Genomic DNA, 20,431 nt, shown 5'->3' on the forward strand with positions numbered 1-20,431 from the left:
ATGTAGATAATATTATGGTATGTTGAATACATCTAACCTGAATCATGATTCATTACAAAATGGACATTATGAAAATATTAATGTGTGCTGAATGATGCAGTTGTTCAGGCATATTGTACAGCTGCACAAGTCAGGACTTAACTAAACATCTACACTTCTTGGTCTGTTGAAAACACTTGGCCTCTGGCCTTGGGCCTTTCAATGCACCTGATGGATTCAGATGTCTGGGGTAAACACACACCTTGTCACTTGTTATCACAGTGCACCTCTGATGAAAATAATTAGTTTTCAAATGTTACAAAGGATAGCCATCACTTTTCAAGGACAGATTTGCAAATAAAACATTCTGACCATGTGGATTCTCTTTTGTTAAACAGATAAAACATGATTGATAATGATTGATCTTATTATTTGCCATTCAAATACAAAATACATAATCTAAAGGGAATTGAACATTCACCACTTTATTTATACATTTAAAATAAACACCGTAATACCAAGTATTACAATGTTACTGACCACATAGGTGACTTTTAAATTTTAATATACATATCATAATATAGATATTGCAATATTAGCTGAAATAATATGTCTTAAATATTCCAATACTTTATTTTTAAAAACTGTAATTATAGCACAATTATTTTTAGAAAATACCTTGCTTTTCTGTAAAATAAGTCAGGGAAATGGAAACAAACTTCCGTTGGTTTTTATAAACTGGTATAAGAAAAAAATTATCAGCTTTATAGAACTCTGCTCTCTAGAGCAATGTATTGTGGGGGGCTGAATTCTAGAAGTCCTTGGTTCTAGAGCATCAAGCTACTGATTTTGGGCATCGTGCAGAGTGGCAACTGGGGCTGCATTCCTTATTACGTGAGAATTTGGGGGCAGAATAGAACTCAAGAGCCACTTGATGACCACTTTTTAACAAAGTGAAGCAAAATATAAAGGAGACAGTGACAAAGATGAAAAGCAGAGAATTCAGCTGGGAGCAGCATAACAGCCTCAGAGAGAGATTTTATAACGTTCGCAGCTCATAGTCATTCAGTCTTATCAGTGAGTATGATCAAGGTAACATCTTATACTGGAAGTTTTAAAAACATTTCTCATTGCTGCTTGTCCTTTTCTAACTCTTGTATTTAGGGACTTCTGCAGTGTACTTTTTGGCTTGCTGGTTTGCTGCCTGATACTACATGCACATTGTTGACATGAGCCATCATGCTGTATAGCATCACACTTATGTACTAGAGGTCTGATCTTGCAAGGTGCTGAATACTTTCAGGTCCCACCAATTTATTTGGCACTGAGGGGTCTGACCTGCAAGTATCAATTCTTAAATGCCCAGTTCTCAAATTTGGGTGCTCTGATTTGCATTTGTGAGGTAATTATGCTCCCAAGTATCTGCTTTAGGTGCCAGTGTGCCAGTATGTGCAGAATGAACATGCTGACTTAGGCACCCAAGTTTGAAAATTGCATGCCAAGTCTGCGCACTTTGTGGGAAAAGAGAATTTAGTATATTCATTCATAGTAGCCATTTCTGACAAAATAAGTTAATAGTATATTTGGGGGTATGGGCAGGTCATGGTAAAACCTTTTCCCATAGCTATTAACCCACAGTGTAAACAATGGAGTGCACTTTCAGCCCAGTGGGTAGGAAGTTTTAGCTGTGTACCTCTCTTTCAATGTTAATGGCACCTCTAGCTGCCTGCAAAATTAACTTAAACACTCCCAAAGCCTCTGTTTTTAAGGACAAAACAGTGTCTGAAAACACACACACTAATTTTTTTACACTCCTATAATTTACAAATGGCTAGAATTATATTACTTGTTTCTGGGGTTATAGATTGTGTTCCATGCTTCAGTGTGGAAGAAATGTTACAGCCAAATTAGATGTTCCTAAAAATTGGATAGGTCAGGCTCACCTTAAAGGAAACATTACCTAAGCCCAAACTATGCTTTTGTAAATTTTGACACCCATGACAAATTTCCTGCTCTGTCAGACTGTTTATCTATTGGGTCCAAAGGAGGCTTCTGAACACAGCTGAGCCCTTGAGCTTGTTGCATTATTATTAGGGAGCAGGATAACTTCATTCAAAATAAGGGAAGAATTTAAAGTAGTAGGTTGCCCTTTTCCCACTTTCAGTACCCTGACCACACTCACTCTGTCTCTGCCACAGTTGAAAACTCCTGGCATATGGCTGTAAAGTTCTATCGGGATGCTTGTGCTGACAACCTAATATTTTTCCATTGTACAGTAGAGGAAGAGGGGTGATGTATAATATATATATATATATATATATATATATATATATATATATATATATATATATATATATATATATATATATATATATATATATAAATTATGTGTATTATACATATAGATAGATAGATGGAGCCCATCCAAATAATAATTGAGGGCCTCTTTACAAAAGAAGTGAGCTTTGTGATGTCCTTCAACACTTAGTTTTAAATTACAGTGTATACTTATAGAAAACAATTCCAATGCAAGTCTCCTCAGAGGACTCTCCCTTTTCAAGCACATGCTCTCAGCATGGTGACTCAACATAGTCATTCTCCAGCCCCCTGCGGAAGTGAGCAGTCAGGGTGCGGCTAATGACAATGACCCGAGGCGCCATGCAGTCCTCCCGCCTGTGAAGGATGTTCCATATGAGGATGGCGGCTGCCAGTGTGGCCAGGAGGCAGGCCCCAATGTTCAGGTAGCAAGACCAGGACAGGTTGGTGTAGGGCCCTATACGGTAGAAAGTTACCAATCCAATGACCAGAACAAAACCTGCAAGCAGAGTGAGAGAGAGACACTTTTTCAAAATGGGTACTTCTCTTGAATTTCTCTAGCACATTTCACCCCAAAGGATCCCACACTGCTTCAGAAATTATACACAGGGATCACTTTACCCAAAAACATGCAGCCTCTCTGGAGTGAAACCCAGGAGGTTTCTAGCAGAGAATAGAAACACTATACAACAGTTTAGGACAGTATAAGGACAGAAAAAGATAAATTATCCAGATGAAACTACAAGAAAAATTTAGGAAAATGGAATGTAATATTCAAGCTTGATTTGGCCAGGTTTCTGGAGATAACCCTTCTAAACTTATTAAATGTGCCATCAGAGGCGCTGCCTTTCTAATGTGGTGGTGGGTGCTTGACACCCCAGCTCTGCCACAGGCCCCGCCCCTGCTCCACCACTTCCCCCAAGCCTCTACCCCCACCCTGCCTCTTCCTGCCCCGTTCTGCCCCCTCCCCTGAGCATGCCCGGCCCTCGCTCCTCCCCCCTCCTTCCCCAGTATTTCCTGCACGGCACGGAACAGCTGATCTGCAGTGGGTGGGAGGCAGTGGGAGAGAAGGGAAGGTGCTGATCGGAGGGGCCGCTGGTGGGCGGGAGGCACCGTGGGGAGGTGGGGCACTGGATGCTGGTGGGTGCTCAGCACCCACCGTATTTTTTAATGTGGGTGCTCCAGCCCTGGAACACCCATGGTGTCAGTGCCTATGTGTGCCATAGATTCTTTAACATCCATATGGTCAGAACCTCATTGTATATCTTGACCAAAAGAGTGGGTACCTGGATTGCCCCCTCCACATCAGGCCTATTTCTTTCCATGCTGATTTAAAATATCCTGTGCCCCACCAATCCTCTTTTGTATGCTTTTTAGTACTTGTATCTCATTGATACTATTGGTGACAAAGGCCTATGATTTTTCATGCCGCCTTTCCTACTCTTCCTGCAGTGCAGCAAGTTGGTATATTGATTAAAAATATGTATAAAGCAACTTCCATCATTGAGAAAACTACATTAATTCAGAAATACATCTTTAAAAGTATTTAAAACAAACCACCCATATAAACTATAAGTAGGTAGAGAAGGTACATAATAGAAAGAATAAAAATATACTGTAGAGAAAGGGAGATGGAGAATATAAGACTATGGGGGACCCCACCATCATGGTGGTAATTAAACTTTTGAAAAAAATGTTTTCAGGTTAAAAGCCGGGAGGGAGGAAAATCGAGGGAGAGCAAGGTCCAGCACCAGTGACAACCAAAGCAAAGTCTTTGGCTATGTCTACACTAGCAAACTTAAAGTGGCACAGCTGTATCAATGCTGTAAGATTGCTCGTGTAGCTGCTCTATGCCGATGGGAGAGAGCGCTCCTGTCGACATAATAAAAACACCTAAATGAGCAGTGGTAGCTATGTCAGAAGGAGAAACTGTCCCGCCAACATAGTGCTGTGCACATGAGTGCTTATGCTTGCAAAACTTATATCAATCAGGCAGTGTTTTGTTCACACCCCTGAGTGACATAAGTTTTGCCAACATAAGTGGTAGTGGTAGTCACCTAATAACTTAAAAGACAATGGTAAAATCACTCAAAGACTGGTGATGTAAGTGTAATAATAACACTGCACTTCTCTAGTGCTTTTCTTTCAAAGATCTCAAAGTGCTTTACAAACAGTAAAGAGTGAAATTCTCACCACACCTCCTGTGAGGCACCATAAGTAGTAAATAATATTCTTCCCATTTCAAACTGAGGAAACTGACAGGTGAAGTGATTTATCTAATCATACAGGAAATCTGTAGTGTAGAGTAAAGGATAGGACTCAAATCTTGTGGCTCCCAGTCTCATGTGTGTTAACAAGACTGCCCTTCCTGAAGGATGCATCAATAATGCAAAATTGCTTTACAGCCCTCTATGCTTCCCTTCCTCTCCTCCCATTTAAAGCTAGTTACCAACTTTTAAGAGAGGTAATTTGTAGATCAAATTAGTTTGACAAGAACTTATACAAAGAGGCAAATATGTCTTGCTTACTAAGTAAAACACAGCTTCCTCTTCTCTCAAACACTTCCTTAACCACCACTATAACAGAAGAAATTAACATGGACAAAAGGACCCCATAATGGAGGAAGACTGAAATAAACAAAGGTCAATAAACAGCCAAAGAGGGATCTACAGATACTATCTCACTAAGTTCATGGGCAAGGAAAAGTCATGCATGAGCCAGTCTTTCCTAAGTTTCCAGTGTCTGCACGCTATCTTTCTGCATTAGCAGCATTGCTTGGAAACAGTGTTATCACAGAAGGTTTGCCTTTCTATTGTATATAAAGTCATCCTAGAAGTGATTGGAGATGCCATCACTAGATACAGATCCCTCACAGGGAGCACTAGTTGGGAGTATATCTCCCAGTGTTAGAAAGTAGCGGGCAACAGCTGTTAAGGTTTTCACTGTGCAAATAAGTTTTCTTTTCATTGAAGAGTTTCAGACACTAATTTATCTCTGGTGCAACTCCACTGAAGTCAGTTATATAGTTATATAGAGCATGGATTTGGCCCCATATTTTTTCTAGAGCTTTTAAAAAGGTATTCTTTCAAGTCGATCTGCTTCTAGGTGGGGCAGCCGCAGTTTGTCCTTGTTTTCTGTCCTTTCACAATCGCTTCTATGAAATTCTCTGCTCACCTCCACTTTTAACTTACAACACCTTGTAAACTATGGGGGTGTGAATTGCAATGTTGCACTGTAACTACCTCATGTAGACCCTGCTGTTGGTAGTCCATCGCTGACAATTACAATATTGTCACAGTTCTCCTCTATGGCTATGCATATGACTCCGAAGTCCGAACCCTGATGCAACCCGGCCACACTGAGGGCATGGGAAATCTGTATTTATGATGTTTGATGATGCAGCTGTGTGGCACTTTTCATGTGCAGCCTGGAGATGAATTTGTCGATTCTGCTCAAACCTGTTACATGCTGATCTTGTCAGAGACCACCAGTGAGTCCTATTCTGAGCCATTTGCTCAAGTTCTTTGGGATTGATGCCAGCCCATTGGAGACTGCTCTTCAGATTATCTTTTACTCTTAGGGGAATTCTGTGCCAAAAATTAAAAATTCTGCACACAATATTTTTAAATTCTGCATATTTTATTTATCAAAATAACACAATATAATCATACCAGTTTCAATTATTTTTGGTCATTTATTTCAAAATACCTGTCTGCAAGTATGTTTGTAACAATACAGAAAACAAAAAAGATACAGGAAATTTTTTTGACAAATAGATTCCTTACTTGGCATATTAATACAGAACTCTGAGTAATAATTCATTTAAACTACAATACAGAACCGTGTTTCCCGCACCCTTCAGAAGCAGTGCAAAGGCTTGGGGGAGTCAGGGGTAATGGAGAAGCTGAGGGAGAGGGAAGTAAATTGCTGGGAAGGAGCCTCAGTGTGAACTTGGAGGGTTGTTGGGTATGGATGGAAAAAGTATGGAACAGGTTTTTTGGGGGGTAGGGAGGGATTGTTAGGGAGCTTCCTCCATGCAGACCCTGGCTGACCCCTAACCTCTCCCCTTCAGTCAGGCACATCTAGCCCTGCCCCCATGTGTCCTTGCACCCCCCTCCACATGTTTCTCCATCCCCACTCAGACACCCACTCCCCCCATCCCCATGTGGCCCAGCATTCCCTTCCCCTGTCCCTATGTGGCTCTGTACCCTCCCCCATTTCCATGTGTTTCTGTGCCCCCACCTAGCCACTCCCCTGTCCCTATGTAGCTCTGCACCCCTTCCCCATCACCATGTGGCCCTGCACCTCCCTCCCCCCGTGGCCCTGTGCCTCCACTCCCATTCAGCAACTGCCCCAGTCTGTCCTCCCCCCCCCATCAGCCCCTGTCTGACACCCGCCCCAGCACCCCACGCTCTCTGTCTCCCCAGAGCCCCTGTCTCCTGACCTGGCCTGACAGGCGCTGCTAAGAAGGGAGGCTCTTTCTCTTTCCTAGCTGGCTGGGAGCTGCTGCTGTGTTCTGTTGCCACAGCTCCCTCTGGTGGGCAAAAGGTGGAACTGCAGAAGTTATTTTCTGCTGGAAGCTGCTACTGTTATTGCGCCACAGTGCCCTCTGGTGGGGAAGAAGGCGGAACTGAAGCAACATTTCAGCAGAAGCTTTTTTTCTGCGCAAAAATTTAAAAATATGCACAGGTCATTAATTATGCACGCAATAGCTCAGAATTCCCCCAGGAGTAATCTTTGAAGCACTTATATGGACGACCCTTCTTTCTTTTGCCCTGACTCAGATCTGTTTTGGAAGATGGTGGTCTTCCATTCTGATGACGTGTCCGGTCCCCTTAAGTTGTGCTCTCAGTAATATTTCCTCAATGCTGGTTGTGTTTGCTCTTTCAAAGACCTTAATATTGGTCACTCTGTCCTGCCAGCGAATGCTCATTATTGAGTGGAGGGAATGCATGTGAATTGCTCAAGCTGTTTAATGTGACATCTATAAAGAGTCCACGTTTCAGATCCATACAGGAAAGATGTTAGAACCACTGCACTATAGATCTTCAATTTGATGGAGCGACAAATGTTGTGTTGGTTAAGGACTTTTGTTCGGAGTCTGCCAAGGGCCGGCTGGCTTTACTAATTCTGGAGGAAATTTCCTTATCAAGGGAACCATCACTTGAGATGGTACTGCCCAAATACTTGAACTGATCCATATTTTTCAGCTGTGTGCCTTGGATGAAGATGGCTGGCACTGGGGCATTGGAATGAGGTGCTGGGTGGAACAAGACCTCTGTCTTCCTGAGACTGATGGCGAGGCCAAAGATCTGGGATGCTTCAGAAAATCTATCAACGATGACCTGAAGGTCATCATATCTATGAGCCATCAAGGCAAAGTCATCTGCAAAAAGTGCCTCGCCGAGAAGTCTCTCCAGTGTCTTGGTCTTAGCATTGAGTCTTTGAAGATCAAAGAGGCAGCCATCGAGTCGATAGCAGATGTATATCCCCTGATCCAAGTCCCTTGTTGCATGGCTGAGAACACAAGCAAAGAACAAGTTGAGCAAATATGCAGCCTTACTTCACTCCATTCAAGATTTCAAACACACCAGAAAAGTCACCACTGGTGAGCACTTGCACTGTCATGTGGTCATGGAACAGACAGATGATTTATATGAATCTTCTTGGGCAGCCCAGTTTATGCTGAATAGCCTATAGACCCTTTCTGTTGACTGTATCTAAAGCTTTGGTCAAGTCACTGAAAACTGCATACAGGTCCATGTTCTGCTCTAAGCATTTTTCCTGGACCTGCCTTATGACAAAGACCATGTCCATAGTACTACAACCTGGTCTGAAACCACACTGCACTTCTGGCAGATTCTCCTCAGATAAGTTTGCAATGAATCTGTTCAATAGAATGTGAGGTAGTATTTTCACTGCTGTACAGAGGAGAGCAATGCCTCTATAGTTTCCGCAGTCAGCTTTGCTGCCTTTCTTTTGTAACAGTGATACAGTAATAACATCTTTGAAGTCTTGTGGCATTTCTTCTTCCTCCCAGATGCTACTCAAGATGTCATGAAACACCTCGATGGCTTTGGGGCCTGCTACTTTATACAGTTCTGCTGGAATACCATCCTTTCCAGAGGCTTTGCCAGAGTTCAGTTGTTTGATGGCTTTCACAATTTCTTCAACTGATGGAGGGAGGTTGAGGGTTTCTTGGGTAAATGATTAAGGACACGCTGATCAACTGTGCATGGTCTATTGAGTAGACTATTGAAGTGCTCAGCCCATCTCTGTACAATTCCCTTCTCGTCTTTGATGAGGGTTGTGCCATCTGCCGACTTCAAGGGGGCTGTGCCAGTTTTAGATGGTCTGTAGACTGCTTTGAGAGAGTCAAAGAACACCTTTGCTTTTTTGTATCTGCATAATGCTGAACTTCTGCAGCTTTCCTCTCCCACCATTCACTCTGCATTCTCCTCAGTTCAGACTGGACCTTGTTCTATAGGTACTTAAACTAATCTTTCTTTGAGATGGAAGTAAATTCATTTTGCCATTCAATAAATGCTTTATGCATGTCACTTAGGAGTTTGGAAATGTTCTCGTTGTTCTCATCAAACCAATCCTGATGCACCTTTATTTATTTATTTTTTTGCCCCAACACTGATTTAGTTGTGTCAATAATCACGTTTGTCAATAATCACTATCCTAGCAAGCACTGCTCAGTCGCCTAGGATGCTGACGAACTTTTTCGCTGCCCCGGGGACGGAGCTGAATGGCCACTAATCCCAAGGTCGCCTACGTGCAGGATTGTGGCTACAACTGCCAGTGGTCATTTCCACCTGTCACTTTGCTACGCCCCCATCGCCGCAGGACTTGGATTAATGATATAATGTTAATGATGATAAGGTTTGATAAAATTATGTTAATAGGATGAGAGTTGTGAGAAAACCTGTGCAGGAAATTTTTGAGTGAGAAAGCCATTGCACAGAGGCAGTCCCACTCTCTCTGCCACAGAAGCCAGATTCCAGCGGCACAAAGAATCGTTACGGCTGGGGACTTCCTTAGCTGCAGGTGGTGACCGGGACATCTTCAATGCCTTGTCATGCTCTCCGTACCCTCCAGCATGTTGCTGAACCGCCTGTCATGGCCGTTGAATCACAAATTAATTTCCTTTGCCCAGTCTGCCAGAACAGTCTTTGCATGCTAGAGAAAGGCAGTTTCCCTATTTCGCCAAGGGTAAAAGACCCTTTGGCTACCCTGTTAGGGTGAACTGAAAGGTACTTACATCAAGTTAATGTAGTCCTGGTTGAAGTGGGACTGTGTTAAGGTGAACTAGGTATCTTTTAGTTTATGCTAGCAGGGTCTACAGAGGGCAGTTATACCCAATAGTTTATGGTGTTCTGCAGCTCACACCCCCATAGTCTGCATGGTGGAGCCATGTAGACAAACCTATAGTTAAGATCATTCAAGCTATGTCTTTATTTTAATTTCCAGTCTTCTCTCTCGTTTGGGGTACAAAATGACAATCACTTGATGGCTTTATTGCCCTAAAGATTTTGAGATCCAGCCTGCAGTGGACTTTTTGCATAGTGATCAGCACACTCAGAATGCTGACTTCATCAGAATAACTGTTTCACCTCTAAGTTTATCTATGAAGAAAACCTTGTAAAGACCCCAGCCAGTATTCTTTGTGCACTCAAAACTCCCATTGAAGTTGATGGGAATTGGTTGGTGTGCACAGAATGCCACATGGAACTCTAAAATTGTAATAAACTAGGTTTGCAATACAGATTTTTTAAAAATAGATACTTAATAGCTTTAATCTCCCCTTTTTGTAATACCTTTTTGGATTGCTTTTGATTCTCTGCTGACTTTGGTGTTTGTTAGGTTATTGTTACTTTTGCTTTTAAGGCTTTATTTAAAGGCATTTTTTGTTAATAATAATTTTTTGTTAATAATAATGGCACACAGGAAGGCTGTGGAAGCCAGAAATTAAAACCACATTGCTTTAGTCCCCCAGTCTAATGCTTTAACCACAAGCCTCATTTTCCTCTGAATTCAGTGATGTTACTCCTGACATATACTGATGTGAGGAAGGAAAATCAGGTCCATTATTATTTGTGGAACGCATGCCTCATTTTTTTTAAACTGACCTCTTAGAGGTTGATTTACCTGTCTGTAAAATGGAGATGATAATTCTTTCTTTTTCCCACCCTTTGTTTGTCATGTCTATTAAAACTGTAAACTCTTTGGGGGGAGGGACTGTCTCTTAGTATGAGTTTATACAGTTCTAGCTTAATTGGGTTCTCATCTCAGTTGGGGCCTGTACACGCTACTGTAATACACATAAGACCTGAAATTATTTTAACTGATGTTTGTAAGCTAGACTAGAATTCAGTTTGTTGGTGTCCCTTTTAAGTAGGAAGAACATTGGGCCTAAACTACTTGATAGTGTGCCTTTATAAGTAAATAAAAAGTACCATTATATACGTTTATAATACTTAAGGCCAGATTCTGTGGGTGGGGGCATGTTGGTTCAGGAAGCCCTTTCCCTTCCTTTCATGCCTGCACAGGGCTAACCAGAACCTGCTGCGTATGCTGGCCTAGATGCTCTTGGGCATGAGAAGGCAGGGCCATGGTCTAACCAATCCAGCAGAAGATTGGTGCTGACACCAGGAAGTATATGCTAGATGCGGCTCCTCAAAGGTTACACCACATGGTTCCCTTAGTAACCCTGGATGCTTCCAGGAACTGCCACTCATGCACTACACCTCCCGCTGCTGTAATGCCCTCTCTTTAATAGGCAGCAGGTTTAAAACAAACAAAAGGAAATATTTCGTCACATAACGCATAGTCAACCTGTGGAACTCTTTGCCAAAGGATGTTGTGAAGGCCAAGGCAATAGCAGGATTCAAAAAAGAACTAGATAAACTCATGGAGGATATGTCCATCAACGGCTATTAGCCAAGTTGGGCAGGGATGGTGTCCCTAGCCTCTGTTTACCAGAAGCTGGGAATGGGCAACAGGGGATGGATCACTTGATGATTACCTGTTCTGTTCATTCTCTCTGAAGCATCTGGCATTGGCCACTGTCGGAAGACAGGATACTAGGCTAGATGGACCTTTGGTCTGACCCAGTATAGCCATTCTTATATTCTTACATTCTCTCTCCTCCTCACATGGCTGTGGCTTCTAAAATTGTGGTAGAACCTTGCATGTTTACAGTACTACACACATTGTAGCAGTAGCTATTTCTCAGCGATTTAAATACTTCATTGTAAGACTGAAAACACTACTCCAAAGGGAATCAAGAAGAAAACACAGTTAACTGTATTGTGCTAAGCTCCTCTAAATATGCCTGCATCTGCAATAGGAAGTAGTGCACCATGATATATCATCTGTCTCGCCCAATTTATAAATATGAAGGAGGCATTACTGCAATAAATTCTGCTACTCCTGATGTAGCCATTTGGCTTGATCAACTTCAGGTGAAATTGTAGTTGCTGCTCTACACCAGTCATACAAAAGAAGAAGAAGAAAAAGATCTATCTTGTAAGCTTTTTTCCTTTCTGTACAAAGGATGCAGAGATTATGAGTTGCCTGTTTTGCCGATATGTCACAAGGCGACATGCTGTACAAGTTAAGGTTCATAAGTTAACCAACAGTTTCACCCAGCGAATGCGTGATAGACTTTGAAATGCTGATTAGAGATCAGGGCCACACAAGACAATGAGTGCCCTGGAAGTATCAGAATTATCCTGGCATAGAATCATAGAATCATAGAATATCAGAGTTGGAAGGGACTTCAAGAGGTCATCTAGTCCAACCCCCTGCTCAAAGCAGGACCAATTCCCAGCTAAATCATCCCAGCCAGGGCTTTGTCAAGCCGGGCCTTAAAAACCTCCAAGGAAGGAGACTCCACCACCTCCCTAGGTAACGCATTCCAGTGTTTCACCACCCTCCTAGTGAAATAGTTTTTCCTGATATCCAACCTGGACCTCCCCCACTGCAACTTGAGACCATTGCTCCTTGTTCTGTCGTCTGCCACCACTGAGAACAGCCGAGCTCCATCCTCTTTGGAACCCCCCTTCAGGTAGTTGAAGGCTGCTATCAAATCCCCCCTCATTCTTCTCTTCTGGAGACTAAACAATCCCAGTTCCCTCAGCCTCTCCTCATAAGTCATGTGCTCCAGACCCCTAATCATTTTTGTTGCCCTCCGCTGGACTCTTTCCAATTTTTCCACATCCTTCTTGTAGTGTGGGGCCCAAAACTGGACACAGTATTCCAGATGAGGCCTCACCAATGTCGAATAAAGGGGAACGATCACGTCCCTCAATCTGCTGGCAATGCCCCTACTTATACAGCCCAAAATGCCGTTAGCCTTCTTGGCAACAAGAGCACACTGTTGACTCATATCCAGCTTCTCGTCCACTGTGACCCCTAGGTCCTTTTCTGCAGAACTGCTACCTAGCCATTCCGTCCTTAGTCTGTAGCAGTGCATGGGATTCTTCCGTCCTAAGTGCAGGACTCTGCACTTGTCCTTGTTGAACCTCATCAGGTTTTTTTCGGCCCAATCTTCTAATTTGTCTAGGTCCCTCTGTATCCGATCCCTACCCTCTAGTGTATCTACCACGCCTCCTACTTTAGTGTCATCTGCAAACTTGCTGAGAGTGCAGTCCACACCATCCTCCAGATCATTAATAAAGATATTAAACAAAACCGGCCCCAGGACCGACCCTTGGGGCACTCCGCTTGAAACCGGCTGCCAACTAGACATGGAGCCATTGATCACTACCCGTTGAGCCCGACGATCTAGCCAGCTTTCTATCCACCTTACAGTCGACAGATAGACAGGCATCTATCTCCCTTGCTGTTCTGGTGCCTTGTAATAAGTGAATCACTGAGTTGTCTGGCTGGTCTTAATCAGTTTTTCCTTGAATAGATAATGCACAGAGTTGGTGATGATGGGCTTGATACAAAGACCGTTGAAGTCAGTAGTAGTCTTTCCATTGACTTCACTAGGTTTTAGATCATTGCTTATATGGGCAGCAATAACCTGCCTCTACTGTAACTTTAGATAAAATATATCACAATAAATAATTCTAGTCTGAGTATAGCAGCTGCATAACTTCCAATCATTGCATTGTGTGTAGTGGCTTCTTCAGTATGCCAGTGTATCTATGGTACTGTTATGTCTAATGTGTGGAAATGCTGTGTGATTAGCACTTCCAGTTTCCTGACCTAAAATGAGATCCATTGGTACAAACCTGCTGGGGAAAATACCTACAGGTTTACTGGCATTTGTGAGTGCTGCATTCCCCAGACACACACTTCATCCTGTGCCTTGATTAGTTACACACAGGAAAGTGGCAATAGTCTGTTTACATTGCTTTATGGAACTTCAGAAAGGTAAAGAAATGCCTTAAGCATATTTCCCACTATGTAAACTTACTTCCAAACTCAAATCTATATTATTATATTACCTGTCATTTTTTCTTCTATCTTTGAGATCACTTAGGGCAAGTTAGAATACTAAATTGGTATGCAGCTCTGGGCTAGACCAGCAGTCTTTGTGAGCACCTCTGTTCCATTTTGTGGAGTGATTATTCATCAGGAAAAAAGACTAAGGCTTCCTCACAGTGCTTAAAATAAAACTATTTTGGTTAGCAGGACTGTTTCCCTTCACAGGCCCTTTGCCTGAACCCTGGTTCAGACCAGCAGCTAATCATATGACAGCCTTTTCTGTTATCGCAGTTTCATGCCAGGTTCTGAATGGGAAGGAGTCTGGAGATGGGGAGCTCAGAAAATGATTCTTACTTGGCAAAGAGCATAAGTGAGTCATAGGAGCTACTGAAGAGTAAAAACTGTCTGGTCAGTACAGTCTACCACAGGCTACACAGGAACTGACATTTAAGAGCAGAGAAAAGTGTGATGTAGAAGGAAGAGCAAGGAATATTATTTGAGAGAGATTTTACAGTTCACTGTTTCTAACCTCTGTGAATTAGTTTAGGGTGAGTGAGTTGAGAGAGCTTTAAAATCAAATTTTTATGGTAAGTATTTGACAGGCTGAGTTACAGCATCCTCAATCAACAGTAATAGTCACCAAAGTAACCAGAAACTGATGTTAGGCTTACAAATGTGGGAGTTCAGCAGCAGAAGTGTGAAGAGAGATCATACTCAGTGAGAGATACTGTGGCGCATACTAGGAGGCTTCATTGTCACTGTACAGAAGTCAAGACGACTTTGTACTGCAGTGAATAGTACTATTCCAAAGACTAGATATTTCTTGAAGCAAAGAGCCCCATAGTTTATTGGAGCAGTTTGATCCTGCACACTGCATATCTCTTGTTTGCTTGTTATTACACCAGTGAGAATGTGTGCCAGCCAAGATTTGTCTGAAACATCTGGTACACCTCTACCCCGATATAACGCGACCCGATATAACACGAATTCGGATATAACACAGTAAAGCAGTGCTCCGGGGAGGCGGGGTTGTGCACTCAGGCAGATCAAAGCAAGTTCGATATAACGCGGTTTCACCTATAACGCGGTAAGATTTTTTGGCTCCCGAGGACAGCGTTATATCAAGGTAGAGGTGTATGTCTGTTCACTAAATCACAGTGCTAAATTCATCATGCTCACCTTGTAGCAGCCTGGCCTTTGGGGAAGGTATTCACCCTTGTGGGAAGGTAGGGTTTTTTGCTGGGGAAGGACTGCTTTGCTTTCTGCTGGGCCTCTACTGGAGCATCATATCTGTGGGAAAGGCTATTCTGTAATCATTTGATGAGGGGTGTTCTAGGATGGGACCGAGAGTACTATCTGGTTATGTGCATACGGTGTGCTTTGCTGCTGTGCAAAATACTGTTGCACCATAATGCTGAAGTAAAGTGCACCCATTTGTTTAACCGAAAGGCATATTTCTGGAATTTGATGCATTTGGTATAATAAAGTAACTGGAATAGAACATTGTCATAGTATCAGTGTCTCCTGCTTTGATTAATAATAGCTTTTGCCTTCACTAAACCTTTGGCAATATTCTAGTCTATTGACCTTTTTTGATGAATATTGTTGAATATTTATTGTTTCGCTCATAACTTCCTTTAGAAGGAATTCTAGTAAAAGCGGGGGCTGGGATTCTGCCTTCCCTTATAGTGGTATGTAGCTTGCGGTTAACGCCCTTGTCATCAGTGGAATATGTTGATGTGAAACCAGTGTGAGAACAGAGTCTGACCCAGTATCAGGATTATTGAAAATGCTCTTTTAATCAGATTTTTTTTAAAAATAATTGTTTTAATATTGGAACTAAAACTATTCCCACTACTTTAAAATGACTGTAGTATCTTTGCGTTTTTTTAAAAAGATATTTCTTTCATACTGATAAACAGAGGATCAGAACTGTTTCAGTGTTTCAGTAAAACACCTGACAGGTGTATTGGGGCAGAGATGTAATGAGAAGTGTGAAGGAATAAGGGCATTGAGCATAAGTCACGTTTCATCCTTTTGGGGGGGGGTGTTTAAAAAATTATATACAGTTTTTCATTTAATTCTGTTCCCTAGTCCTCAGAAGTATTGGGTTTATAGGCATCTTGATAGAAGTCTGCTTTAAGGATGGACTTGAGGGAAGCGAGGATGGAAGCAGATATTAGGCTGATTAGAGCCATATAAGTACTTGGATGGGTATTGCACATCAGTCATGGAAGGGTTCCAGGAGTAAGGCATGACACGGATGAAGGCATGGAGATGAGTGGAAGGATGAGATGTGACCAGTTAGTTGCATGATTGATATCTTCATCTTTGTTCGGTGATGACCGTTCTGTTGTTCTGTACTGCATTAAGATGTATGTAGGTTAATGGTATAGAAGTTAGAAATAGAGAATCCCATTAGCTCATCCATTCTATCTCCCTGCCAATGCACAATCGTCCCTACTCTGTATTGTGGGACTAGAGTGAACAGTATGTCTGCAGGGGTGTCTCCATCGGTTACCACTAAAAGACACAAGGTGTCAGCCAAAAGACACAAGGTGCAGACAGTTAGAAATCAAGGCTTGAAATTCAAGGGAAAGGTGTAATAAGGTGTTTGGCTATAAATGGCAAGCCAAGCAGAGACAGAAGGCTTCTTACTGTCTTCAGTATAGGGGCTGGACATTTATATGGATCTCAAGAATATCCAGAGTGATCATAATTTAATAAGAAAAAAAATTAAACCTCATGTTTACAGTTTAAGCCAATCTCTTACTATTGGGGTATGTCTATGCTGCATTGTAAACCCAGGCTCTGACTCAGATTTAAGCTCAACCCTGCCCTACTGTCCATGCACAAAGCTTTCTGAGTCAGGTCAATAAGCCCTCAAGACCTGGGCCTGTGGACACACCCAGGAGGGTGGGTCTAAGCCTAAGTCCTGCTGTGACTGGGGTCCAAGCCCTGTCACTTTGTGGTGTGGATGCAGCTCAAGCCACAGATGTGAATCAGGAAGTCTGCATTGTGCAGTATGGACACTTTAGCACGGTTGTGCGCCCCGGGTCCAGGAATTGTAAACCCAAGTTTACAGTGCAGTGTGAATGCATGGAAACATGATTCCACAAGCATGTTTCCCACAAATCTGGGTTTACAATGCAGTGTAGCATATACTTGGAGAGCAGGATTAAACCTAATGTGGGGAGCAGATAATCCCACACGTGCCAATTGTGGGGTTCTTGCATCGTCCTCTGAAGCAGCTGATACTAGTAACTGTGAGAGAAAGGATGCTTGGCTAGATAGACCTTGGGTTTGATCTAATATAGCGGTTCTTGTGTTCCTAGTAGGTTAATCTTCTATAGATTCCCCTTTGCTACCTGTCATTTTAGTACTTGAAGGAGTTCCCATTAGGATTGTTACTCTGTGAGATTTTTTTTATCCACCCTTATATTCAGCATGTTGCAGCTGTAACAGTTTCTTGGAAAAAACTTCTAGAGAGAAATTTCTGAGGGTTGACACAAAATTCCACACACAAAACTCGTTCCATTTTCACCACATAACTTTTCCAAAGCAAACAGCTTTCTTTCCTGTGAACTGCGAGTTATTAGGTTTTGGAGCTGTGTGAATCCTAGTACAGCCACTGGAGTACTGCTTCCTCTCTCGTTTCCTTCCTCCCTGCTTCCTAGGGCTTTATTTTCTGTCAGAGGGTCATCCTTTTGAATGACTGTCAAATGCTCATGCAGGTGGCAGAAATAAAAAAGAAACAGGGCTGGGATCCGTCATGAGTGCTGGTGAGGTGCATGTTGATCAGAGATGTTTGTGTTGTCAAGGCAGAAGTTGGGATTGGGGGCCTATAGAGTATGACAACATTTGAAACTCACAGTTTTCTGTAATAAAAATGACTTCTCAGATCACAATAATAATAGGAAACCATAGCATAGTGCACATGCTTTGTTGCTAGGATGGTATTCAGGGTGAAAACAACCAACACTGGTGATCACCAACAGATTGAAGACTATTGTTAAAAAAAAATTAATAAAAGTAATAAATCTGCCAGTGATCACTAGTGGTCCGTGGAGCCCTTGCTGGTGCACTGCAGGAGGAAAGATTGTGAAAGATCTTTTTATCCATCTTGTGGCTTGTGTCTGAACCACATTCTTCTTGAATTGTGGGCCCCAGAACTGGATAGAGTGTTGCAGCAGTATTCCAGCACCAGGGCCAAATGCAGAGGTAAAATAATCTCTCTACTCCTTGAGATTCCCCTGTTTATGCATCCAAGGATTGTATTGGCCATTTTGGCCACAGCGCTGCACTGAGAGCTCATGTTCAGCTGATTATCCACCACAATTCCCAAATCTTTTTCAGATCATTGCTTCCCAGGGTAGCATCCCCATTGTGTAGGTATGGCCTACATTCTTTGTTCCTAGATGTATACATTTATATTTAGCTGTGTTAAAACACACATTGTTTGCTTGAGCCCAGCTTAGCAAGTGATCCAGATCACACGAGGACAAGTCACTGATACCTTCATTATTTACCACTCCCCACATTTTTGTGTCCTCTGCAAACTTTATCAGTGATGATTTTGTTTTCTTCCAGGTCATTAATAGAAAGTTTAAATCGCATAAGGGCCAAGAACAGATCCCTGCAGGATCCCACTAGAAACACACCCATTCAATGATGATTCCCCATTTAGAATTACATTTTGAGACCTATCAGTTAGCTATCTTTTAAACCATTTAATGTGCACCATGCTAATTTTAAATCTTTCTAATTTTGTAATCAAAATGTCATGCTGAACCAAGACAAATGTCATATTAGAAATGAAGGGGGCAGAATTCCACAGTGTGAATGAAACTCCACAGTCCTCATTTGACTATGTTTTGTGTAGAAAGTTCTTATAAATACATGTTTCATATCCACTGTTCTCTTCTTATGTGTCTGCCCTTCTTTATGGACTTGCTAGTTTACGCTGAAACCTTCTGGGAGGTTCTCCCTCTGGAACATAGAATTGGCTACAAACTATTGCCTGTAGTTTCCCAGTGGAAAAGATCCCGTCTCCCATCAGAAAACAAACAAAACACTCCTGATGTCTTAGATCTAGCAGTGTATTTTGTCCAATCAGCTGAACTTTTGGTCCCACTCACACGATGAATGTGTACATTGGTATAAAAAAAAATAGAAATAACACGTTGGTCATGATGTTTAATGTTGTGTACTCTGGGCTTAATCCAGGAGACTTGGCAGGTGAGATTTTTGTGGTCAACTTGAGTTTCTTGATAGTGGAAGGAACACATTAGGTGCCAGGGGTACAAAGAAGGAAAGGACCTCCTCAGATACCACACTCCTAATGCCTCATCCCAGGATCGAGATTAACATGAATAGTCAGACTGACTTCCTTCACTCCCAGCCATCCCTCATAATCCTTGAGAAAGAGTGAGAGCTACAGGTAGAAAGTTGATCTTTGGGTGGGGTAGTGGAAGTTTACATCTCTCTCCTTTTTTATCTAAATGTGTTCATGCGAGAATATATCAACTGTATGGCCTGGAGAGAATTATTTTAAACATAAAACTTCATGAAGTGAATAAGATTTTAAATGGGTCTCCTGTAACTCATTGCAAGACTGAGAGAAAACATCCAGGTAACAATGAAGGTTCATCTAGTGGAGAGCAATATATCTGACAGTTGACCTTGCTCCCCTTTCTATCTTCCTATGAGACTCATTGCATCACCTCTGCAAACAGGAGCCATCTGATTCAAACAGCCGATGGTCTTTCTTTGTAACAGTGTCACTAGCTGCCAGATTCCCTCTTTTCACACCTTTGAGTATAGACAGTTGAGTCCAGGAGTTCATTTGTTTTTTCTTTCACTGTTTTCATTAGCATTTTGTTAATCATTCTGACTCTGGCTTTCCTCCCTTTTCCCCTCCCAGCACTGGGGATTTCAAGGTTCAGCTTGCATAACAGGTAATAGCAGGCATTTCCTTCTCCTGTGTCGGGATATCCTGGCGCCCTTCAGTCTCTCTCTGACTGTATTTAAAACAGACTCCAACACAGGAAAAAAAAAAAAAAAAAAGCCCAGTCTAAAATTAGCAGCCTTGATAGAAGAAAGGCACATGGCTGTCCACTGGACTGTTTGTCAATGAAACAACAAATCTAAACAGAGCCAGAATGCATTTCCTGTCTGTGGAAAACAGGCATGCTGAGTTTCAGAGAGGAGGGGAGAGAGGGAGAGAAAGGCAGACCCCACACCAAAGGGAAGAAAGAACTGGACAAAAGGCATCCAAAGGTAAAAGCAGTGTGCTGTGCTGCTGAGCTCACAAGAAGAGGCTGTGTGCAGATCTTGCTCTGCTAAGGCTGCAGTTTTGGATCCTGGCAGTGTTGCACCAGTGCATGGGGTCCCACTGGACTCAGAAACTGAGTGTATTACAGCTTAAACTAATATGTCTCTTTGTGTATCATACAGTCCCTTCTCCTTATTGGGCCTTTGAATCCCAGTAGTCTTGAACGGGTGTCTCAGCTATCCTTCACCAGTGGCACTGCAAAGGCATTGCTGTGAGATTTAAACTGAAGTAAAGAATCGGGCTCTGACCTTAACATGCATTAATATTACATCACCATGTTTTTTTCCATTTAATTATACATTTTGGACCCAATCCTGCAAGCCCTTTGTGTATGGAACTCCTAGTCAATGACTGTTC

General features: G+C 42.3%; 2 protein-coding genes across 26 annotated transcripts in view; one reads left to right on the forward strand and one right to left on the reverse strand.

Annotated features, from left to right (window-relative positions):
- Nucleotides 1-20,431, forward strand: part of IFT140 (intraflagellar transport 140) — a 248,755-nt gene that overhangs the window by 168,741 nt on the left and 59,583 nt on the right. The window lies entirely within an intron of this gene.
- The window catches only part of TMEM204 (transmembrane protein 204), an 82,025-nt gene that overhangs the window by 40,240 nt on the left and 21,354 nt on the right, over nucleotides 1-20,431 (reverse strand). For 2 of the 3 annotated variants that reach the window (XM_065558639.1, XM_005294400.5), the window contains one exon: nucleotides 449-2,794. The exons of the other annotated variant lie outside the window; for it this stretch is intronic. In XM_065558639.1, the coding sequence (XP_065414711.1) occupies nucleotides 2,550-2,794 (245 nt within the window). In that variant the 3' untranslated portion in view covers nucleotides 449-2,549. Of the gene's footprint in view, nucleotides 1-448; nucleotides 2,795-20,431 lie in introns of those variants that run through there. 3 annotated transcript variants of the gene reach the window in all.

Source organism: Chrysemys picta, chromosome 10 (assembly GCF_011386835.1).
Source record: "Chrysemys picta bellii isolate R12L10 chromosome 10, ASM1138683v2, whole genome shotgun sequence".
Lineage (NCBI taxonomy): Eukaryota > Metazoa > Chordata > Testudines > Emydidae > Chrysemys > Chrysemys picta.